This window comes from Salminus brasiliensis, chromosome 16 (assembly GCF_030463535.1).
Source record: "Salminus brasiliensis chromosome 16, fSalBra1.hap2, whole genome shotgun sequence".
NCBI classification, from domain to species: Eukaryota; Metazoa; Chordata; class Actinopteri; order Characiformes; family Bryconidae; genus Salminus; species Salminus brasiliensis.
The window spans coordinates 20,028,878-20,054,634 of NC_132893.1; the positions used below are offsets into that span (position 1 = coordinate 20,028,878).

The window sequence follows — 25,757 nt, forward strand, 5'->3', positions numbered from 1 at the left end:
TGACATTCACATTCTGAAGTCCTGGCATTATTGTTTACTTTGGCATTTTGGAGTTATCCTCATGATTGTCAAAGGTATTGCTGAAACGCTGCTGTTGGTCTGTACTGCTGCGATATTTGTGGTTTGCACAGCATTCCAGATGTGCCACGACTGGTAACCTTCCTTTACTTCCTTTGCTTTCCCACTTTCGGATCTCTTTGGCCTGCCCAAACCATCACTGGTATCTGTTGGTACTAGCAATGCTCCGAGACTATCATATGCGTTCCTGTTCTCTCAGAGTTTAGCTTTTCCTGCTTGGTCCGTTGTTTCTTAGCATCCCAAATAGTCTGGGAGTCATATAAGCACCTAAAGGGAGGCCATAACAATATCATTTGGTCATTAATTCATTAGTTACTGCCTCAGCAATGCTGAAAATGTCAGGACCTTAGAATGTGATTTATTTGTTCAGTCCAAATGCTGGACTGAGCCTGTCGGGATATTTTCCTGCGTTATCTCCAGGATGCTGGGATGTTTTGGGTCGGCCAGTGCCCGGGTTACTGACTCTTGCATAGGGTTCATTATCAGCAATAATAAACAGCACATGAAGAAGTCAGTTAAAATGTCTTCGGGCAGCAGCGCAGGGACACGACTGACAGAAATCGGTAAATACACTTGCATAAAGTATAGACATTTTTACTGTTTACAGTCAAATACAACTAGTCAGTGTGTGTGTGTGTGTGTGTGTGTTTGTTTGTTATTAAAAGTAAAAATAATAATATAAACAAGACATTTTTGTAAGCCCATTTTATATTTGTCAATTTGTATAATGATGTCTGTGTAACATTTTATTGTAGTTGGCTAGCAGTAGATACCAGCTTAGCTACTCAGCTAACCTAGATACAGTAGCTAACCAAATAGGCCAGAGGAAGCAATTAGTCCAATTAAAATAATACAAAATAAAATAAATAAATACATAAATAAAAAAACATTGCTTGTTGGTTTATTCTTATAATCCATTGCTGGGCCAGTTTGATGTGTGTGTTCTCATATACAGTTATTACTGGCTGGTGGAAATGACTCTCAGCATGAGATGCATTTCGCTGATGTCTCATCTTGGATGGCAGCTCATCCCCTCAAACTTAACCCCAGCAAGGCCGAGCTGCTGTACATTCCTGGAACTCATCTGCAGAAGCACAAAGCCTTGGTATAGTCATGGATGATCTGATGGGTGACTCGATCATGCAGATTTTTCCTTTACAACATCCAGAGAATTCGACCCTTCCTCTCTATAGAGGCCACACAGGTTTTTCAAGACTTGACTATTGCAACTCCCTTCAGGCTGGTCTTCCTGTGTGTGCCATCAGGCTCCTGCAATTGCTGCAGACTCTTTAGTGTTTCAGTGAGTTCAGCCATGTAAGGTCGACTCCACTGCTGCATTCTCTGATTGCGTCAGATTCGAAACCCTGACCCTGGCCTTCAAAGCCAAGAATGGACCAGGTCCTCAGTACTTGATGGCGATGGTCACAAGCCGATCTGCACCAAGAGCTCAGCTTGACCCACCATCAGTTCAAGATCCACAGAAGAGTACTTGGGTGAAGTGTAGTGTATGTTGAGTATCATGGTCTCCAGACTGACTTGTGTGTTTAGTAGCATCTAAGCTTAGAGGTGTCTATTGGATCCTAGTCTATACAAACTAGCTGAGGGTGTTTTCTGAGTCGCTCTGAAAAAGAACGCCGGCTAAATGCCTTAAGACATACTGCTCCTGCAGTAACACATTAGGAGATATCCGCTGAACCTGACAGGTTGCTAATGTTGCTAATAGAGAAGACAAAGTAAGACCAGTACACCCAATAAATCTGAGGTTCACAGCGTAGATGAAGGTGCTATAACTGCATTTTGTAATGGGTGAAGCTGGCTGCCTTGACCTGAGCTACAGATGACTCTATAGACTGTGCAGCCCAAGGCCAAGCTTAGTAGCTATATGCTCCCTGGTCCCTTGTAGGTCCACCTTTCTGGTGCGCAGTTAGGGACCGTAGTGGACCTTCTCCTCATCCGGAAATGCTCAGTTTCTAAACACCCAGCTCTGTCTTCCTTTGACAGTCGATGCTTCTTTCTCCCCATACATCACTTCATGTGGGCAGTGGTGGCTCAGCGGTTAGAGCGCCGGGTTATCGATAACAGAGTTGTGGGTTCGATTCCCGGGCTCGGCAAGCTGCCACTGTTGGGCCCTTGAGCAAGGCCCTTTACCCTCTCTGCTCCCCGGGCGCTGGAGTTGGCTGCCCACCGCTCTGGGTGTGTGTGTGTACTCACTGCCCCTAACACATGTGTGTGTGTGAGTGTGTGTTCACTACCAGATGGGTTAAATGCGGAAGACACATTTCGCTGTACAGTCCACACTGTACAGTGACAAATACGTGCACCTTTTCATGAGGTGAGGCCTAGCTTCTGTATTGATTGAGTATGTTTTAAATTTTGATTAATTAATCAATCAATCAATCAATCAATCAATTAATTAATTAATTAATTAATTAATTAATTAGTTTATTTTGGGAGGGGGGTAGTTCAATGTCAGGGTTAAATGTTCAGTTTCAGGGTTCATTTAAACGAGAGAAACAGGACTCGTTTAGTGTAGGTCTTGTTCAGCAGATGGCGCTCTTTCCCCAACGCGGTAAAAGGCGCCTCTTTCGACTCAGCCTGGCTTCCTCCGGGCGTTTGTGGAGAGCTGCTGCTGGGCTCACCTGAGCTGTGCTGTTCCCTCACCTCCGGTCAAACCTGCGCTCCCCTGATTCCCTCCTTCAGCCTGACCTGCAGGTGTCTTACAGTGAGGGTCGTTTAGTCGGAGCTGCAGGTGTGTGACCTCTCGTTATCGGCCATGGATGGAGCTGTTTGAAGTCCAGACGAAGAATACTGTCAGAAATGATGCAATCGATGGTCAGGCTTTAAAAAAAAAAAAAAAAAAAAAAAAAAAAGTGGGGAACGAATCTCTCTGTGTGTGTGTGTGTGTGTGTGAGAGAGAGAGAGATTAAAAAAAATAAAAAATAAATAAATAAATAATTCGCTCTAATCCTCTGACTGGGGCGCACGCTCTCCACTCCTGCGCGCGCGCGCTCGGCGCCACAAGTAGCTCGAGCGCGCCAGCGATGAGCTCTAAAGGGGGTCGGTGGTGGGTTTCTCCCTGAGGAAGACCAGCAATGAAGGGCTTTCTACCTCTGTAACGGTAGCGTCTGACGAGCGGGCTGGAAATGATGTATCCCATTACGCGCGCGAGGCGCGGAGAAAAGGGCGGGAAGTGGAGGAGGTGTTTGGGGTTCGCGCTTAACGGCTCTACTCGGCGTCTGTGAGATGAAGTTTACCACGGATCTCGATTACGGAGCCATGGAGAGGCGAAAGAGGCTGTTTCCTCTGCTTTTCTTCGTGATGTCAAAGTTGTACCTCAGTGACCAGCAGGTTCTCAGAATCGGTGAGTTTCCTCCATCGTTTGAGACTTTGGAGAAAGAAGCCTCTGGGTTCGACTCGGTGGCCAAATGACCACCCTGTCTTTCTTTCTAGCCAACTGTCTAGCTAGCTATCACTAGCCAAGTCCCAGTAGGAACTTCTCACATTCTGCACATTATAGCGCTTTCCCTCATCTCTCTCTCTCTCTCTCTCTCTCTCTCTCTCTCTCTCTCTCACTCTCTCTCTCTCACACACACACACACACACACACACACACACACACACATCCCCCTGACTCCTATCTAGCTCATTAACGACCTCCTCGTGTGTTGAACCAGGTGTTTTTAAGTAGAGAAAAACACAAAAGTGTGAGGAGTGGTGGCAGCTCATGGTGAGGGGTTGTGGCAGCTCATGGTGAGGGGTTGGGGCAGCTCATGATGAGGAGTGGTGGCAGTTCATGGTGAGGGGTTGTGGCAGCTCATGATTGAGGGTTTAGGGCAGCTCATGGTGAGGGGTTGGTGGCAGCTCATGACGAGGAGTGGTGGCAGCTCATGGTGAGGGGTTGTGGCAGCTCATGGTGAGGGGTTGGTGGCAACTCATAGCGAGGGGTTGGTGGCAGCTCATGGCGAGGAGTGGTGGCAACTCATAGCGAGGGGTTGGGGCAGCTCATGATGAGGAGTGGTGGCAGTTCATGGTTGAGGGGTTGTGGCAACTCATGGTGAGGGGTTGGTGGCAGGTCATGGTGAGGGGTTGGTGGCAACTCATGATTGAGGGTTTAGGGCAGCTCATGGTGAGGGGCTGTGGCAACTCATGGTGAGGGGTAGGTGGCAGCTAATGGCGAGGAGTGGTGGCAACTCATAGCAAGGGGTTGGGGCAGCTCATGACGAGGAGTGGTGGCAGCTCATGGTTGAGGGGTTGTGGCAACTCATGGTGAGGGGTTGGTGGCAGCTCATGGTGAGGGGTTGGTGGCAGCTCATGGTGAGGGGTTGGTGGCAGCTCATGGTTGAGGGGTTGGTGGCAGCTCATGGTGAGGGGTTGGTGGCAGCTCATGATTGAGGGTTATGGGCAGCTCATGGTGAGGGGTTGTGGCAACTCATGGTGAGGGGTTGGTGGCAGCTCATGGTGAGGGGTTGGTGGCAACTCATGATTGAGGGTTTAGGGCAGCTCATGGTGAGGGGTTGGTGGCAGCTCATGGTGAGGGGTTGTGGCAGCTCATGGTAAGGGGTTAGGGCAGCTCATGGTGAGGGGTTGGTGGCAGCTAATGGCGAGGATTGGTGGCAACTCATAGCAAGGGGTTGGGGCAGCTCATGACGAGGAGTGGTGGCAGCTCATGGTGAGGGGTTGTGGCAACTCATGATTGAGGGTTTAGGGCAGCTCATGGTGAGGGGCTGTGGCAACTCATGGTGAGGGGTTGGTGGCAGCTCATGGTGAGGAGTGGTGGCAACTCATAGCGAGGGGTTGGGGCAGCTCATGACGAGGAGTGGTGGCAGCTCATGGTGAGGGGTTGGTGGCAGCTCCAGAATTATATCTGGATAAGGCCAAGCCACAAAAAGTGTAAGTGTAAACTCACCCAGGACGCACTTAAACCTCAGTGAGTTCAGAACACAAACACAACCCCATTCAGCCGTTTCTGACAGTGCTCTGCAGCTGAGGTAAGGTGGGTCCTTGGTAGGACTGTCCCATGAAACCTTTTCTTAATAGTCTAGTGTGGTGATCACAAAAAAGATCCCGCCTTTTGCAATTGTAGCACAAAACATTTCAACACAAGCTCTGCTTTAGAGACTTTCTGCCATGTTTGTGGTGCCGTTAAATCCTAGTTTGGCCACAATACCAGAGAAATCCTTGCCTCTTCTGTGAGCTAGAGCCAGAGCTGCTGTTCACTTTCATAGAATACTTTTTTTTACTCCAATGAAAGACATGGATCTCATTTCTGTTTAAAACTTACATCATCTTTGTTGTCACTGTGTATAAACTCACAACATACTTTGGCAATCCATTAATGCTCTGTCTGCTTGTGCTTGTGTTTGAGAAAAGACCTTGCCAGTACAGTGGCTGATGACCATCAGTGCCCGCCTCCACCGTCCTGCCAGTCGGTAAATCCCTAAAGCAGTTTTAACAACCTACATTAATCCTCGTTCCCAGCCAAGGCTTGATTTGACCCTACTCTCCAAAAGACTGGACTTCTTTCAAAACAGAGAGGCCGGCACATTACTTGTGCGGCCTAGATTTGCCCCAGCTGTGTCCTCGCGCTTATGGTAGCACGCCACCTTTTAGACAGACTGAAGGTTTCGATTCACTTCAACTGTGACTAAGATGACTCAGCAGTTGACTCACCACAACCTAACTAATACTTTAGTCTTTTTTGTAAAACTGTCTTGTCCATTTAGTTCTTGCGGTTTTTAAGAATTCAGGATGTCTTCTGAGAGGTTTTCACTACAAGCCGTGAACTAATAACACATTGATTTTATACGTTTTCCCTTCTCACACACAGAAGCAACTCGTGTTGTTCACGGTATGCAAAGAACATTTTTCATAACACTTGACTCTCGACTGAGCGTATTGAGGACTTATAGATGTTCTGTCCTCTGGAAGACATTGCCGTTTGTCATTTAGATGAAGGTGTACCCCTGTCGTGGTACCTCTGAGTCAGTCAAATTCGTATACGCCCGTATGAAAAATAGATTAGAGATATAATGGAAGAGATGCAATGTGTTTAATTTTGAAAACAAGTTTTTGTCTTTGTTGGATGCTTTAAAACATGTCTGTACTAATTCTGTTTGTCTTGAATGACAGTTTCCTTAAAGTCATTTGACATATCAAGCTGAATTGAATACCTTTTTCATCAGGGCCATAATAGTGTATGCATTTCTTTGGCTATGCATAGTAATACCATGTAAATGTATGGAGTCAGTCAAGGCCCCAGAAAGAGTACACCTTTATAGGGGATACTATAACTACTATAAAATTAACTTCATTTGCTCTCAAAACAGCTATAATTCATTGTAGCATGGATTCCACAGGATATTGGAAATGTTTTTTTGAGTTTCTGGTCCATGTTGACATGATTGCTCATGCATTAAATCTCCTGTTATACCACATCCAACAGGTTCTATGGGATGTAAATCTGGTGACTGGGAAGACCACTGGGTAACGCTGAACTGCCTGTTATGTTGTCAACTGTTGTCATACTGGAAGTAGAAGTTAGAAGATGAGTAAATTGTGGCCATAAAGGGATGCACGTGATCAGCAACAAAACCCAAATAATCTGTGGCATTGGTGCAATGATCGATTGGTATTAAAAGGCCCAAAGTGTGACAAGAAAGAATTCCACACACCACTACAACACCTTAACCAGCAGGTTGGGTCATGTTGGTGCCAAATTCTGGCCTTTCCGTCTGTGTGCCTTTGAGATTCAGGTCATACCAGACTTTTCCGGTCTTTAACTGTCCAATTTTGTTGAGCCTGTGCCCACTGCAGCCCACTGCGTCCTCAGCTTTCTGTTCTTGGCTGACAGATGTGTAACTCGAAATAGTCTTTTGCGCTTCTGCCTCAAGGTTTGACATGTTAAGCAATCTGAGTCGCTTTTCTGCTCACCACAGTTGTACAGAGTGGTTAGCGAAGTTACTGTAGCCTCTCTGTACGTTTGAACCTCCCTCATGGGCAAGAGGTTTCCATCTGCAGAACTGCCACTCACCGGATTGCACCATTCTAAAAAAGTCTAGAGACTGTTTTGATGAGCAGGTCTGGAAATAATCAAAACAAGCCATCTAGCACCAAAAATCAGGGAGATCACATTTTTCCCCATTCTCATGGATGATGCGAACATTACCCGAAGCTGATGGATTGTAATGTATACATGATTTAATGCATTGCACTGCTGCCACATGATTGGCAGATAAATGACTATATCTGCAGGTTTCCTAATAAATAATAAATGCACAGTGAGTGTATAGATTTGAAATGATGTGCATAGTTTTAGGAACGTGTGAACACTACACAGTTCGGCTAGCCACAAGTTGATTAAATTACACTCATGTCTTACTATGCTTAGTATTCTCATTGCACACGTATCCATTACTAAATCACAAGAGAAAGCAAGAGAGCGCCTCTTTACAGCTGTGCTAAATAAAACACCATTAGCTTGAAGCATATTGTCTAATTGTCTGTCTTGTCGTATCAGTAATGGAAAGGCTCTGGAGTGTGAATCCTAGGCTTAACAGTGATGATTCGAGGAGTATTTTAGTTTGATTTTGCAAACCAGTGATTCAATGCAGTATTTTGTAATGAAATATAGACCTGAGATGTTGGTAGTCTGTCACATGGAGGATAGACATTGATTCATTTAATATAACAAATAACGCATAATAAAAGTTTCACAAGCACACTCAGATTTTAGTAGCTCTCCTTTATGGCCTCTAACTTATTATAGAACCATGTGTATGTGACAGTCTAGACTGGCAGAATGACAAGCTAGTGTTCCTAAGTAAATACTTATCATTTATTACTATGTCTTATATAGAAATTGTCATATTTTAACATTTAGCAAAATGAATCATAATTAACAGCAACAGGAGCACTGTTGCAGTCAAGAACTGTGACACTAGATTTTGTGATTTCCAGACCGTTGTGCTGACACTTGTCTGTGTTCAGAGCAGTGCTGAAACCAATAACCTGCCACATTATACCTTAATACTCCATCAAGTAGCCCAAAGCAAACTCTGCCTCTAGAGCCACAGTACATCTGTCAAAGGGCTGACTCTGATCCAGCTTTGCTGTATCACATATAGAGGTAAGTTAAGACCTTCTCATGTTGGTAATATGTGTCTCCTCTTTAACCAAGCTGTGCCCTTGATCTCCAAAATGTGCTCATCATTTAGATTTTCATTCTTCAAGGTTACTTTATGGAGTCCAATTAGCTACGTGCTGAAAAAGGGGGAAAACCAAAATGCATTATTTATATAATCAGAGTACATAAATGCTGAAAGAACAGACTTACAAATATCGCCTGTACCCTCGTCTGCCATTTCCATTAATATCTCAGATGCCTGTACCTCAGGCTAACACAGATCGTATTATTAGAATCTATTTCCACAAATGTTTACATATAAATGTCATATTTCTGCCTTTTGCCTCCAGTGAGCAAGGATGGCAGCATGGCAGTAATATTTGTAATACTTCCATTTCATGGATAATTTGTTGGATGTTATCCTTCACTGAGTTAACGGCCGCAGATGCTTTCTGAACAAGCAAAGTACTCTCGAGACTTTCTGTGCTCTCTCTTCACCATCATGAAAAGCAAAATTCTTAAATGTAAAAGTTTGTTTACGTTCACACAAAAAGCTTTCTTTCTTTTTGCAACACAAACCAAACAAACACCTCTCAGACAGTTCATCTATTTGGAGTCATTAGATACAACTGTTGGGAATTTAAAATACACCTTTACTTGTATTGTATTAATGGTATTCTCATGGGCAGTGTTGAGAGATACTGCTAACATTGAACATCAAAATATGTTGTAAATATTTTATAGTATATCATAAATATATCATAGTATAATCATATCGATGCTAAAATGAATTGCAAATGTGATGTGAAGAGCTTATGTTGTAGGGCTGCCCCCTGAAAGTTCACAGGTCGAATCATCAGTCAGAGACCCGTCAGTCGACTGAGATTCAAGTCAAGCAGTCGAGAAAGGTTTTCTTTTTTGTAAAATAGATGAAAGCTTAAAAATGCACAAGGATTACATTTTAACGAAGAATTATAAATAATGGGAAATATATTTTGTATTCTAGAGAACTATCTGGTGCACTTGCTAAAAGAGAATCTGCACTAACAACCTGCTCTGGTGGTTCGCTGGCAATTTGTACCAAATAACAATGATTCAGGGTCTAAAGTATGGAGGCATTTTGAACTTTTAAAAGAGAATAACAAACTTAAATGCAAGAATTCACTAACCATTCAACATCAGATACAGCAAAGCATTTGAAATGGGTAAGCTGCTATAGGTGAGCATTTTCCAATTTAAAATAGATATGTTATAATTCAAACACTAACTCAAAATATATGTTATGTATATCTCAGCTTGGCCCGTCATAAGACAAGAGAGCACGGACACATCTGCTGGGAATGAAAACATTCAGAATCTAAATAAGAAGTGTTTAGTTTGATTATTTATTGTTTACATCTTAAATTTATTTCAATGTAATGAAAAATACAGCAGCTGATGCCGCAAATATCTGTCAGTTCTCCCACTTCATTCTTTGCATCTAAATATAATTCAGATTTTGACGTTTGATCTTGCTAAAGAACTAAATCTAATGTTTAACTGAAAAAAATAGGCTGTAAGCTTATTTTGAACGAAAATACATGCTGCAATAGTCTGCAACCTTTCATCATATGCAACATCTCTTTTATTGATTTTTAAATAGGAAAAAGGTATAAATGAATACTTAGATTTTCGTATTGAACAGCCCTTATTATTTTGAGTGGATTGTTTTGTTCTGTTTCACCAAAGTGAAGCTTTCACAGCACTGTAAACTGTAAAGGGAATATAATTTTTTTTTTCTACATAACATGTATATTGTTGTTTTAAAATAATCACCCCGAAAGACTGAACTGGTGGGAAAAACAAAACCTCTGCAGCAAACTATTTTAAAAATATCCTTTTCCTGCAAGTATGAATGCAAAGTAATGTTACTATTACTATATAAAGTTAATGATGCTTTATATTTGAAGAATTATGAATTTATAACACCCTTCCAGTAAAGTTTCAAACTTAATTAACTCATTGGGCCTTAATTTATTAGGAGTCATTAGGAGTCAATTGGCAGATGAAAAACTTCTTCAGTCAGTTGTCGGTTGATGTTAGTTTCAGAGTGTAACTAATTCTCTGTCTCTTAGGGGCAGGTAACATGGTAAAACTATTTTACTTTAATGTTTAATGACATTTACACAATGCACAATATTTCTGGAAACATTTTGACATACAGACAAAATGCACCTGTAGGTTTTAAATAACTATCCTATATTTAATACAGTGATTGCTGGAGTTTGTTTGATAATCCAAATTGCAGACACATTATACAGCAAAATGTCATTTGGCCAGGGTTGCCAAGACTTTTGCATACAACTGTTAAAAGTGTACAACACAGAAACACAGACATAAAAACAGTGAGAAATAAAAACAGCATGACAACAAAGAAACTAAAATGATAAATATTACGCTTATTATCCATATCAGTACCATTTTTGAAAATCAGTATCATGGTGTGACACCAGTACTGGTGTAGATGGTATACTGTTAGTTACAGTGTAGATGGTACGTTGCCCAGCACTGCTTAAAGGTCAGTGTTAAAACGATAACACATAACCTAGAGTAGAACATGAGAATGTGCAGCTCTGCGAGTTTGTATGTTGAGGTGTTGAGCCTCACTGTGTGGCCTGGGGGAGAAATGTGTGGCGCTGGCGGAAACGCACAGGCCGTCTGGGGGAATTAATCCTGTTAGATGTGGCCGCGCGTGCCCTCGGATGCGTGATGTGGGGTGTGAAATGCCGCTGCTCCACGGCCATCAGCACAATTTATTGAAGCCTGAATGTGCATGCTGAACGTAAGAAGTTCCTCAGCCGTTTCATCGTGCTCATGCATCTTTTTAAAGTGTGTTCAAAGAGTGTGTGTTTGGGTATGTGTTTATGCTCTCAGCCATATGCAAGCTGGCGGAATGTGCTTAAGCTTCATAGCCCCATGCATCTTGACGGACGTATTTGAAGCAGTACACTACAGAGAATTAACAGAAAACCAGAAAAGCTAATAGTCGTAAATGCTGGAAGTGAGCATGTACAGTTTAATGGAATGTTTGTCAGTCAGCAGAATTGTTAGATATGATTTTTACTTCATTTTGTTGTTCTTGTTGTCATTTCTATTTATATAATGCCTGTCCCGGGCCTGAAGATGCTTTACAATCATGAAATAAGAGGCAACATGTTTAACAAGAAATAGATTAATAGTCTTATACAAATGTTTAGCAACTATTGGCCAAATTACATGATGTTGTTGTTTTGAACTTGATACGTAGCCTGTGTATCTAATCAAACATAGGACCTAATATTTTCAGCAAATCCTAATGCTTAGTTAATCTATCTAAATCTAAATCATCAATGTGGTTTGTTCAAAGGTTTGGGCACCCTAAGCATTGCAAGGGCTCCGATAACTTTTGATAAGGTCTCAGATCTTGATTAGAAAATCCTAATGGAAGAGTCAAAACACAGCCTTTGAAGTATGCTACAGAACATCTAAAAAACCCAGTTGAGTACTGAAGATTGATGAAGTCTTTGGTCACAACCAGCAAAGGAATTGCCTTTATTCCTGATAATAACAGGAATAACACCTTTCCAACTGTGAATCATGAGGGTGGGTCTATAATGCTTTCGGTTTGTGTTGCCATAAGTGGCATTAGCAATATTTGCAGGTGGATGTAAAGATTGGTTCCTGGATGCAAATGTCAAGCCATTTGTGAAAAAGGCTGAAGCTGAAAAGAGGATAGCTGCTCAGATTGACCATGAATTACCTGTAGAGACACGTACTAAAGCTTTTGGAATGGCACTCACAGTCCTCTGAACTAAACAGTCCATTTGACCTTAAACTAGACCTTACACTAGTTGTGCAAGACAATCCTCTGAACAAGAGGCCCTCTGCAAAAAAACAACATGAACTGAAAGAACTTTAGCTAATGCATAAAGTGTTTGCAAAATTTGATCACATTAATGATTCTTTTCTTTTTTTTTTGGTGTGAACGAGTAAATGCTTTAGGATTTGCTTAAAATATACAGTATGTTTTTATGTTTGATCAGCTACAAATTGTGAAATTTGTAGGGACACCCAAATGATTGCAGAAGATTGTATTAAAAATATCTCAATTTATTTTCCATGCAAAAAATTTTTTTGACAAATTTAAAAAAAAAACTAAATGGAAAAGGTAAAAAAATAAACTGGAAAAAAAAGTGTTTTAAGCTTGGATGAGGCGAATGCGTTGGTGTTCAATAAAGGAGAAATGCAACAAATGGTGATGGAAACCGGTTTTGTGAATGAGTAAGTGGTAAAAGTGAAGTGGAAAAGTGGTTTCTGCCCTCTGTAAATGGCCCACTGTTCTGTCTGCTGTCTCTAATCTACAGCCATGTACAGCTGAAAGAGAGCTGTCAAATCTGTCCTAATGACAGCTTATAAATGTTTGAATCCCTTCACGGTCTGGGCTTCAGGTGTTGAGCGAATCTAGCCGTGTTCACGAATTAGCAAAATTTTTACCACAAAGCACTTACAATTTGCTAAACCTTTGGCTGGAAACTCGGCTACATATATTATCTGTTTAGACCTTGCATCAGCATGTGTTCCACAGCGCAATCATTAAAAAACAGCTGTAAGCCCACAAAATATGTTGAATGTGCAGCATTATGAGAAAGTACGCAAAAGTAAAACCAGGCACAATTTTCCTGCACCAGTCTTAACTGTGCAGAAATCCCAGCAGTGTCACAAAAGCCTTTTGTTCCATCTATGCAAACGATTTGCTTCCTGTTTTGCTAATGTAGTCACGCTTGGAATGTGTCTTAGTCCAAGGTAGATTCAAATACACACTGAACACAAAACACATACTCAGAAGTGCTGTAACGGATCACTGATAATCCGTATGGATCCCCCCACGGTTCGGTGTGCATGTAAACTGTGGATTAAGTGCCTTTGTTTAACAGTGTGGAATGCAGTTGTACTACGGCAGTTACTTACATTGATAATTTCCTCAATCTGGATGCAAAGCTGCAGTGAAAACATGCAGACTTAGCAGTTGTCTGTCACGAGAACGAAGCATGTTTGTAAACATTGTGTGATGGGAGCCATAATGCAACTCATCGAGCATGGCCACACATCTGCAGCGACATCACTCTGGTGTGCCAATGGAGAGCAGAGTTCTATTAGTGTGAGGTGTGGGAGTCTCATATCGACTCAGGCTAAGTGTAAAAAAGACGTTCAAAGAAAGTCAACCTCAAAATGATGGACTCCACTATTAACTTTTAATTACTTTTACATTTTTTTCTTTTTATTAAAGAAGTTATCCAATCTGTGACTCAAGAACCCGAATACTCAAGTTGCCAGTATAGTTATACAGTAATTGCTATTCTAGAAATACATGCAAAAATGATACAGGCCAAACGATGGTACTGTGTTTTTAGAGCTTCTGTTCTTCTTGAACTGAACTGGTTACCTGTTCTATTAAAGGTTACTGCTCCTAACGCCCCATCCAAAGCCATCCACGGATTGCCACTCCTTACATAGCTGAACTATGCCATCCTTACTGCCGTACAGTTAAGTCTGCTGCTGGTTTGCATAGTGTCGCCATCTTTAGTCAGTGGCAGGGCTTTTACTGTCCTAAACCATGCAACTCACTCCTGCATAGTGTCCTTGTTCTCACCTCTGTTTTGGTGTTTTTTAAACCCAACTCAGAACCCACCTTTTTATTCAGTGCTTTTTTCTCTTTGACTTTCCCTCCCACAGCCACTCATGCATTCTCTCTTTACAGTGTTCCCCATCTCTGCTCTCTTATTTGCATTCTAATTTGCACTGCTAATTTTTCTCTTTGCCCCTTTGCTTCTTCAGTTTCTTGGTGTGTTCACATTTGCTTGTCTGCTATTGTTTGTTCATGTATTTTAGGCAGCAACTTTGTGTTCAAGAAAAGCGATAAACACAAAATGTAGCATTATTATTGTTTATTAATAAAACATTTTTAAAACACTACAAAAGTGTAAAATCTGACCAAATGTATAATCTTATGTAATGTGATACAGTGGTGTTTTAATTCTAGACACTTTCTAATACAGGGGAAATGTAGAAAACAAACAATTGTCTTCTGTTAATTTGTTCAAATTTACATTTTACATTTTTTTAACATTCAACATGACAAAAGTACAGTATTTTGTAAAAATGCACTAGCCACAAGCTAGTCATGACAATAACGGTAAACGGTTAATACTCTAACAGTAAATAACAATAATAATAAATTGATTATCTCATTACAGTGGTTTCTGTCAAATGATGATATATATATATATGTATATAGATATGTATATATATGCAGCAAATAAAACAGACATGGGCCAGAGTCAGAACATCTTCCAAATGCATGGTCTTGTGAGTATGCAGTGGTCAGTACCTACTAAAAGTGTGGGTGAACAACTGGTGAACCATCGACAGGGTCATGGGTGCCAAAGGCTCACTGATATGTGCGGGGGGTGAAAGCTAGCCCGTCTGGTCCGATCCCACAGACAAGCTACTGTAGCTGAAAACTGCTAAAAACGGTTATGCTGGCTATGCTGCAGATAGGTCAGAGCGACATGTGAGAATCAGAACGGGACCATGGAGCTATGAAAGGTGGTGGCCTGGTCTGATGAATCACATTCTCTTTTACATCATGTGGATGGCCAGGTGTGTGTGTTTGTTTGTTTTGCTTGCCTGGAGAAGAAGTTAATGCACTATGGGAGGAGGGCAAGCAAGTACAATCAGTGTGATGCTTTGGGCATTGTGAGGCAATGTTCTACTGGGCAACCCAAGGTACAGTCATCCATGTGGATGTTATTTTGACACGTACCACCTGCCCAAACATTGTTGCAAACCAAGTACACTCTTTATTCCAGTAGTATTCCCTAATGGCAGTAGCCTCTTTCAGCAGTACACTGTGTCCTGCCACACTGCAAAAATGGTCCAGGAATGGTTTAAGGAACATGATGTAGATTACAAAGTTCTCCAGATGTTAGTCTGATTCAGCATCTGTGGAATGTGCTGGACAAAATGTCTGTAGCATGGAGGCCCCACCTCGCAACTTATATTAAATAAATGATCAGCTGCCAACACCTTGTGGTCTTGTGGAGTTTATGCCTCACTGGTTTCGAGCGTTTCTGGTGGAATGAAGGGCTTATTCCCTAGTCTTGCTCTTAATTTGAGGTAAAGAGGAAGCAATAATATTAAAAGAGGAATGATGCTTCTACTTAATTTTAAGTTTTGAATTGAAAGGCATGTATTAAACCTACTAAATATTATCAGAGGGATTTAGCCAATACCAGCCTACCAGCATATAACAGCTGGGCTGCAGTGAGTTGTTCTGCATTTTATGATGATGCATATGTTACCCGCTGTCCTCAATAGAATGATGCAAAAAACTGGAAAAGAACAACCATGTATATGGAGTCATCCCTGTAGGGAAAATCAGAGGGTTTGATCTCGTGGAGGCGAGAACGTGTAAGTGAAGACACATTGTAAAAGCAGCTTGTTTCTTCTGTCTGCGTAGAAAAAGACAGCGCTGCTGTGCTATGCTCAGTCTGTCGTGTTTGCTTTTGTTTGCAGTCATCATGAGTAGATTTGGACAAAAGAAGCAAGGCACTTTTTTTGATGATACAGTCCCTGTGTGTTTACAGCATGTCATTATGATTGGTGTGTGTGAAATACAGAGACTTGAGTGTTTTAGAACTGAAGGGTGTCACTGTTTTGTCTCAGTCATTGCTTCTGCAGTGCACATTTAGAGAAGTCCTTTCATCATAGTATCATAGCTATACCCCGGTTGATTGGAATTGGGAAATTTGCATAATAATAAATTGTTGGGCTGAAAAGGCTAATATTTTTGCTTGCTTTGAATTTTATGCACCAATCTTGTGTAAATTGGTTTGTTTAACTGTGTGCAGCAGCGTGGCATCAACTGAAATATGTAGTGATATGCACCACTGAACTGAATACAGTGCCTTGATTCAACCCCCTCAAAGATCACACATTTGGATATTTTGATATTTGATGCCATATTTTATTTTGAAAGACTGACCATAATTAGTTTCAAGAGATAATGGTTTTTACTAGGGATGTCCCAATCAAGGTTTTTAACCCCCCGATCCGATCCCAACCTCTGATTGCTGACTATCGGCTGATCCAATCCTAGTGTTTCTGTGAATAATACAGCCCCACAATTTGGGTAAGCTATACTAATCCACGCTGGTAAACAGCAACAACTCTACTTTGTTTGGAGCCACTTTTTAAACTGTTTTAAACTCTTCACTCCCGACACTCCACTCTGACTGACCTACCTGACCATTTAGGTCCCAGTTCCTTTTCAGCTCTGCAGTCAGATCACTAAGTGTGTGTGCATTAGCATTAGCCTCACCCTCAGTTCTGAATGCGTCGTTCAGAGCTGGTTTAGAACGGAGTGTGAGTGTGGTTCTCTTGCTGGTAGGAAAGAGCATTTCCACCAGGCGGAACTCCTGTAACCAGTAGTAAAGACAGGATGGGAAGAACCCAACAAACTGGCCGGTTTTTGGCAGCGCAGACAAAAACGGCAGAAAATAGAGCACCTAACACACTCTTTACCTGCTGCTCTCTCGTAGCTCTAAGTTAAAGTTTTCCTCTTTCCCCGAACTTTCCGTTCCACCTTAAATAACCTTACGTTCGTCTGCAGCAGCTAAGGATCATGTCTATTAATGGCACCTAGAGGACGCTAGATGACACTGCTACAGCAAACTTAAGGATCGTAAGTGGATCAGAACCTTGAAAGCAGATACTCGATCCAGTAAAAATACCTGGATCGGCCCCCAATCTCTAGGCTCTTTACCTACCTAAGTTTTCAATGACTGTAGTGTGTAAGCTCCAAGTTTACAATTATGAAAGAGATTGGCCCATTAGGACACAATTGGCTTACAACCTGTAAATCATTTTTTGGATAAAAGTCCATCTAAGTACCACTGGTCAAACTGTGGATCTGAAGGAAAGCTGTGTAAATGAAGAGCCAAGGGGTATTCTAAGCAAATTAGAGATGTAGTTAAAACATGCACAAGACAGCAAAATAATATCCAAGTGTTTGGATATCCCAGTGAGAGCACATCCCAAGTTCATCCCTTAAATCTCAGCATCAGAGCAAGAAGGGGACTTCTGAGAGAGCCTCAGAGAGACCAACACGCGCTTTGAAGGAGCTACAATGTTTATTGGCATAGGCTATATAATAGGTGCTATAGTCCTGTATGGGAAGATGGTTACAAATAGCTGTTACTCAAATCACAAATAAGTATCAGACTGACCCAGCTAAAATGTCGGATACATTTTTTGTCTGGTTAGAAGAGACAAAAGTTTGCATTTTTAGATGAAATTCTAAACACTATGTGTAGCGCAAACCTAACAATGCCCATTCCCAGCAGTATTGCAGGGGGGTGGTAGCGTAATGTTGTGGGGATGCTTCAGCTTAGTGTGAACTTCTCTTTACAATTGAAGGATGGATGGTGCAGAATATAGGAAGATACTGGCTAAGTCTGCTGAAAAGCTTGAGGGACACTTCAGCCTTTTAGCAGGAGAATGATCCCAAGCACAAGGCCAAAAGCAACACAGCAGTAGTTGAACAACAAAAGGTCAATGTTCTACAGTGGGCAAGTCAAAGTCCTACAACTAAACCTAAACAACCTTCTAGGAAGAATGAGTGAAAGTGCAACCTGCCAAAGTCATACAACTAAAGACAAAGTCATACAAGTCAAAGTCATACAACTAAACTAAGTTTCAACTAAAGACAAGTCAAAGTCAAAGTCATACAACTAAACCTAAACAACCTTCCAGGAAGAATGAGTGAAAGTGCAACCTGCTTAAACTTAAAGCTGGTATAATTACTCAGTAAGGACCTTTTTCCAACAGCTTGCTGATCAGCTGCTTTGAAACACAGAGATGTGTATCCAGAATTGTCAGATCCCCCTGTGAAAGAGAGAACTACCCCAGTACCCAATGTAAATGAATCCCGTCTGAATAGGGTTTAAGAGCTATTTGTAATCTAGACAAATGTAATGACTTTTAATGAACGCTTATCTTTAGAGGACGGTTATTTTTTTGTCAAAGCATTGTTGTCTGGCCCTTAAAGGAAGCTTATTATGCCCCATCTATTTGATAAACATATTACTAGAGAACAAAAAGTTTGTCCTGGCTTCTGAATATGTTTCATCTTCAGGTTTCTTGCCTGGAATCGTACTTGTTTTTGCTTGTATTAGTCCAAAGGCTTTATCCTAAATTGAATGTGCTCTCCTGATGTTACTGAAATAATTTGGATTCTCAAATCCCATCTGCCATTGAAGCTGAGCTAAACCGTCCCCCTGCGGTGCTGACACGAAGGACGGAATCTCCAAAGAGCCTTTGAGATGCTGATTTCCCCATTAACATTGGAAAAACGAGAAATTGAAGTCAGCTCTAATTGCGGAGTACGATACCGCAGCAAAGTACATATCACAGCTGTTAGCTGTGAAATGTCTTTTGTATTCCGTGGAATACGGCCACATAATGAATTGGCTGGCTTTGTGTGGTGGAACTGCCTTTTATTTCCTCTTGATAGACCCTCTTTCGGGTAGAGTATAAGGTGTGTGTGTGTGACACAGAAAGTGAGAAATTAGTAGGCTTTTGGCATCGGTGAGGATTTTAAAAGGTGAGAGATAGGGTAGATTTTTCAATTTGAAAGGAAAAAAACTGTACTGCTGTAATGCCACTTCTACTCAGATGACAAATAATTTGTACTGCTCCTGCATTCCTGCAAAACTTTTCCTGGGTACTACATGTCTGATTCGTCTTTCTAGTTACATCGCATTGCTGCACCCCTTCATGTGAACTCTGTGAACTCTTTTAAGCTAATTCCTATTCCTATGGGTTTGGTTACATACCGAACAGCAAATCATATTCCCACAGGAAGATCTTAATTTTCCTTCCATATTAGAAGAAAATAAGTGTACACCGATCAACCGTAACATTAAAACCGCATTGTAAATAATATTAATTATCCCATTACAAAGGCACCTGTCAGTGGGGTGGGATTTAATAGGCTGCAAGTGAACAATCAGTTCTTGAAGTTGATGTGTTGAAAGCAGGAGAAATGGGCCAGAGTAGGAGTCTGGGACTCTTTACATGTAATGAGAACCGGTTTGTGATGGCTAGACGACTAGGTCAGAGCATCAGGCTGGTCTCGTGTGGCGTTTTCAGTATGCAGTGGTCAGTACCTACCAAAAGTGGTTCAAAGAAGGACAAACAGTGACCTGGGCGCCCAAGGCTGACTGATGCAATCTATGGAGACTCCAGGTGGAGTCAAATGACAGGACCTGAAGGATCTGCTGCTAACATTTTGGTGCCATATAACACAGAACGACTTTAGAGGTCTTGTGATGTCCATTAATCAGTTGGTCAGAGCTGTTTTGGTGGCATGATGTGGACCTACACAATATTAGGCAGGACTGATGTGTATGTTCTTCTTTGCTTTTGGGAATGTAGATACCAGAGATGGGGCCTCCAATCCAATGACTTCAATGGCCTCATGATTTGAATGAACTGAAAATTAAAGTGGGAAAACGTAAAGGGGCACATATCTTTGTCTTCAGTTAACACGTGACATTTGTATTAAATGGAACTGAAACAGGGAAGAAACGGCATATCCAGAATGGTTTTCCAGTCCAGATGTATTTTTTCAGTCTGCAGCCTTGCCTATGCTATCACCATCACTTAGCATTTACACTGCGCCTGACATGGCTGAGTCTTTGTAGTGTCTGCTGATCAAAGCCAGCAAGGAGGGCCTACCTGCCGCGTGTGCCACCCTCTTACCCAGCCTCGCTCCGGGGGACTGATGAATAAGAGAAGGCAACGCTTCTCCAATTTATATGAGCTTCATACAGTAAATGACCACAGTCCTCTGGGAATGTAAAATGTTTACTGCTTGCCTTTGTCTGAAAGCAGAAGTATGATTTCATGTGAGGTTATGTTCGGGATTTAGTGATAAAAGCGGTTTCTGTATTAATTTTGATGCTAATAGTCATTTTCATACAAACACTGAGAATGTTTTTTGCTGCCACAGCACAAAATAATGATGCAAAAACAGTTTACAATGACACAAGCATCCAGAGTTGGTTACCAAACAGAGGGGTAATTCATTAAAGGTACTGTTTTAGAGGTGAACTAGCCGGCCTGTGCCCGTGTCTCTTAAGACTTCTGTTCCAATGAATAGAAATAAAGCATTATGCATGCTTAAGTGACCATTCCGTCGAGTAGGGCACACACAAAACCCAACACTGCACACAATTTTTTAATAGAAGCATCTAGAGCTGGGCGATATGGAAAATCTTTATATCACAATATTAAAAGACATTTTTTACAATATATGATATTTATCGAAATATTTTGTCATGTAGACCAAATGCACCAATTGTTTACATTTTTTAAAAACTGCTCTCCAAATACTCTACTATACTGAGTACTATGATTTTTACTCAAAGTATGCTTCACTCCATAGAGTAATATAAGACTGATAACGCTCTTTGTAATGGAACGTGCAGTTAATCAGTTTTTAAGCACTGACGATATCCATGATGCACGAAATATATCACAATACGATAAAATATTGTCATATTGCCCAGCACTATGTGTTTTAAGTATCCATGAAATGAGCATTCCTGAGAATTCCTTTTAAATACCAGTGTAATACAAGTGTTACGTTTTTTTTATAGTATCGATTAATCATTAAATAAAAGGAAACAATAACAGTGATAGATAATCAGTAAACCGCTGTAGTATATATTTAATAGTAACAGGCATAATTATTATTTTTTGTTTAATATTGATTAGAAACTACTCTGCTCTCACATCGTTCGTTCTCAGTCCTGCCAGATCTGTCTACTCTGTAAAAAGCTCTAAGCCTTATTCTGCCCTCTGGCATCTGTCTTCCTCTGTCTGGCCCTTATAGTCTAACGCACACACACACACACACACGCATACACGCACACACACAAATCTCTCCCAAAGAATTCTTGACACATCTACCTGTTTTCAGCTTTGTTAAAGAGTTTTCAGTTATTTTCCTTCTGGGGGTGTGAGAAGCTTCAGAGTAATATGTGCCAGAGAATTTTCATCAATCTCTTCCACTTCCTGTTCAACCTCCAGCTAAACTCTGGCCAAACTGAGCATAAATGAAATTTGCTTGATGAAAAAGCAAGTTCACTTGAACAGGGAAGGATGTGAGAACTTGGGAACTGAAAAAAGAATTTGCTTGCGAAAGTGGTTAATTTTGCTTAACCACTATCGAGTTAATGAAGGAGAATGTTAACCCCCAAATTTGGCAAACATTGGAAGTGTGCCAGTAGAAAGAAAGGGTGGAATGGTATGTGTATTTGTCCCATATTGTCAAGGTACGGACATGATGGTTGATGGCTGCATTCTGGATATGGTGAATACATGGTAGCCTATGTCAAAATGTATTAACAGAATAGAATTAAATTTGACAAGCTCAACTAAGAAACCTTCAGCTGTAAGCCATTTAGTTAGCAGCATGCCATGCTAAGCTCAGTTCAAGCTTATTGCCTTCTGAATATGGTAAATACAAATAACACACAGGAGCCAGAAGACCCGCCTGCTTCTTTCAAATCAGCGAGTATTTTTCTCTCTTTTCTTTGGGAGTAGAACAAATTGAAGCACTCCTCCTAATTAAAGATTTTAATTTGGACTCTTATAACATTGCTTTTCAGTTTTGTAACCAATGGTGACCTATTGCCTTTTGTTTTATACCAGCCCTACAAAAAATCTAGTTTCATACCGATCAGTGTTTTTGATAGGACTGTAGGGCCGGGCTGGATGCCACATTAAGCTTTTTTTTAGACAAACTCGGTAAAACATCTTCATGCAGGGCTTTAGTAATGTTTCAGCTCTCAAAGCAAGATACTTTTTCGAATCAACCACACTGTCGAACTCCGAGCACTCGCCGCGAGATCCAGTGAATTCCAGTGCAGAACTGCACTGTAGAGCTAAAAGTGTCGTTAGCTGTCTTTGTTAGATCTGCTGTGTTCTGATACTCACTCTACTGGACTGAGTGTACTCTCGAGAGGGGTATCCGGTATTGCCTCCCAATGTGGCGGAGTTCTTTTTACACATTCTACTAGTATGTGATTTAAGTCAGATACGGTAAAAACTGACAGACCCGCGACTCTGTATGCATTCACAGAGCGGATTTGTACGCTTGGTTTTAATGGCATTCTCCAGCTGTGATTGAGGTCCGTATTGCCACCTGTGACCTTCTGCAGAGCTGCAGGAACTCGCAAAACATGAATCATATGATCATATGACAGCATATGATATATTGACTAAGCGTATATTTGGGCTGAAAATCGTCCGATACCAATACATAGCCAATCGATCTTTCCATTTTGCTATACAGATCTCGATTACGTTCAGACAAATGAGCTACAGTATACTACTGTGAACAGAGTAATCTGGAACTGTATAACCGCAAACTGAAAATCCAATAATGTGGCCCTAATGTCTGTAAATATCTGTACAGAATATAGCTTTTATTCTTCATCTTTCTGCTGAAGAGACTGCATTACAATGTCTCCAACAATGAACACAAACAAGAGATACATTACAGCAGTGTGTTTTTAAACAGATGCTCGTGTGTAATTGTGGATACAAAGCCTACTGTTTAGTTTAGCGTCCCACAGTGGGGACACAGTTGGCAGCGTCGTTGGACTTCGCCTCTAATCAACTTCATTGTGTTTGTGTGACACTGAGTTTTAGTGAGGCAGCGGCAGTCTTCCACTGCCACTGGGGGAGGTTTAATAGCAGGAGTCTTAAATAATGGTTACTGATACGATCAGTTCAGCTTTTTTAGAGCTTATTTAAATTTAAATTGGCCAGGGTCACACTAATGAACTAATAAATTTCAATAAAATGGGAGGATCACAAAGGAATGGGGGAAGCTGAATAATCTATCCGTTCGTAGATGCATATTAGCCTTTGTAAAATGTCTGTGGACATGTCCAAGATGGCATTTCATTCCATTCCAATTGTCTGTAGTGATCAGAACGGCATCCAAACACAGTCTGCTCCTAAATCAAGCTGCCTGCACCCGTTAATGTCATGTTTAAGGTTGGTCCCAGAAATATGCATGTAATTTGCAGCGGAGGTTTTGGACCGTTTAAACCGGGGAGGGGAGGGGGCAGGCTGGGGCCAGTGAGGGGGCAATTACTTTTTACTTCATTGTGCTTTGTGGACAATAAGTGACAAAGGTCATTGTTCAAATACACATATAAAATTTATCATTGAATTTATACAGTTTTGAGTTAAGTATGACCATATAATATATTCTATATTAAGTCACACCCCCCACCAATTGTCCCTGTCTGTGCGTGAGTGAAGTAGGTTTGTTCTTGTTGTTTGGTACCATGGGCGTTGGACATGGGGGGGAGGGGGGGGGGGGTGGACGAGGCATGCAGGGCAGCGTTACGGGTTTAGCTTTAGCGCACCTGGTTGCTCAGGCTCAAAGAGAGGTCAAATTAGCCATGTTAGCCTTGTGATTGGTCAGGTGTATGCTGATGTAAACCCACAATAGAATCGTCCATTCCGCAACGAAAAGAGGGCAATACTAGTGAAATGCAGAAGACATTTATTAGACTACAGAAGATATTCATAAGATATACTTTGTACATTTACATTGGGGGCTCTGAGGAGCCAGATTCACTTAATTAGAAAGAAAACTCAGATTTAGGTTCCCAGGGACTTTAAGGAATGCTTTGAAAGTGGTTAAACTCGCACACACGCTCATTAATTCACTCTTTATTGTTTGTGGGTATTTATTCTAATGTCAGTGTAAAACAAACAAATGGATATATAGCTTACTTACATTTTTTTTTTTGTGTGTTTTACTGAAACTTATGCAGTTAGGCCTGTCACGATAACTGTTTTAATAAATTGTCTCAAAAATAATTGCAATAAATGAGACCATTTTATGCCACTGATATAATGACAATATAATAGCATAATTACATAATTTTAAAGAGCAGCAAACTTTCATAATTGTAATTATTTTAACATTTAGGCATTAGAATTGTAATATATAAAAAATGTTTAAATATCCCACATTAATAAAATATAAATAAAATAAAAACAATGTTCAGTCAACATATCAGCTCACTCACATTAAAGGACTCTCCTCATTCATTTGGCTTAAAGCCAAAAGCTGTGGAATGCATTTGGACTCGTCCAAACTTTCTGTCTGGAAATGTGCAGTCTTTGGGGACTTGCATCATATTTTCTGTGGTAACGCACTGCAAAATCCAACCCGGCGGTTTTCCAGCCGTGCGCGAGATCAGGTGCAGCGTGCATGACAGCGCGGAACCATCCCTTGCGTTTGTCGTTTACAATGGAAGCAACACACACGCATTGTGAGGCAAAAGTGGCTTCTGTTTGTCTTGCATTGGCTTAAACAAACAACATAACAGCAGCAGTAAAACTGTATTCCACAGTAGTTTTCTTAACCTTTGGGGGTTTCACATGCATGCCGTACTGTGTGCGGAGGGGTACGTTACACCACTACCTATCGCAGTCCACTCTGGATGTATGGAGGCGCTGTTATTAATGCACTGGTCACTGTGCGCACTGCACTGTTTTTCTAAACGATTGATGTCGCTGTCTGCTCATAGACTCGTCCTATCCTCCTCCCACAGCAGACGAGACAACAGAACAGTGAGTCTCTGCTAAAAATACACGCAGGTCAATACAATGGGCAATATCGAGGTCAGGAAAAATGATCAAGGTCCTGTCCATATGTTGTATAATAAGTCCATAATGTAACTATTGGGACAGGCCTAAATATAACTTGCTTGGTCTGTAACCTATGAGAAGTTAGCTACTGAGTCTGTATGCTGTAGGGGTGTAACAGGACACAGAAATCACAGCTCAGTTCACACCATGGTTCCGACCTCACCCGCTCCTCTAGAGTTGCTTTTGAAATTAAGTGTACTTAAAGGGAGATTTCCCTTTTCCGCAGTAACAGCAGACATCAACAAAATGACGCTCAGATGTATCCCAGATGTTTTGGCTGAGAGCTCCAACACTTTAGAGAAGACAGTTCCCCTGCTCCACAGCCGAAGTGCTGCTGGGCTTTATACCCCTCTATCTACCAGATGACACTGAGTATGGTGTCTTTAGACTCATGCTTAATCTATGACGAGTAAACAAGCTGTGCATGCACAGAAATATGCCTGCGTCAGTACTGGATGCACGGTGAAGTAGCAGAACTCACTCATTAAAAAAAAAGAAAGTGTCTGGGTACCTTTGTACGTATTAGTGTATAGCCGATCGATTTGGCAGACTACACTTCAGCTCCGCCCATTCATGCTACAGTTCTCAGGAGTGGTTTGTGAACACTTTTGGAATGAGGCACAATACAGGAACACCAGTCAGAGCAAGCTTTAAGTTGTGTAAGTAGCGCAAATGGTTGTACATTTACGTGGCTTCTGTACCGCCTCAACCTGCCTTTTTTTAAAACTGAAAA

The 25,757-nt window shown here is 41.3% G+C and overlaps 1 protein-coding gene across 1 annotated transcript in view; it reads left to right on the forward strand.

Annotated features, from left to right (window-relative positions):
- The first annotated feature begins 2,966 nt into the window (after nt 1-2,966).
- The window catches only part of grik1a (glutamate receptor, ionotropic, kainate 1a), a 62,638-nt gene continuing 39,847 nt past the window's right edge, over nt 2,967-25,757 (forward strand). The window contains exon 1 of the mRNA XM_072658127.1: nt 2,967-3,439. Coding sequence (XP_072514228.1) covers nt 3,322-3,439 — 118 coding nt within the window. The 5' untranslated portion in view covers nt 2,967-3,321. The remainder of the gene's footprint in view (nt 3,440-25,757) is intronic.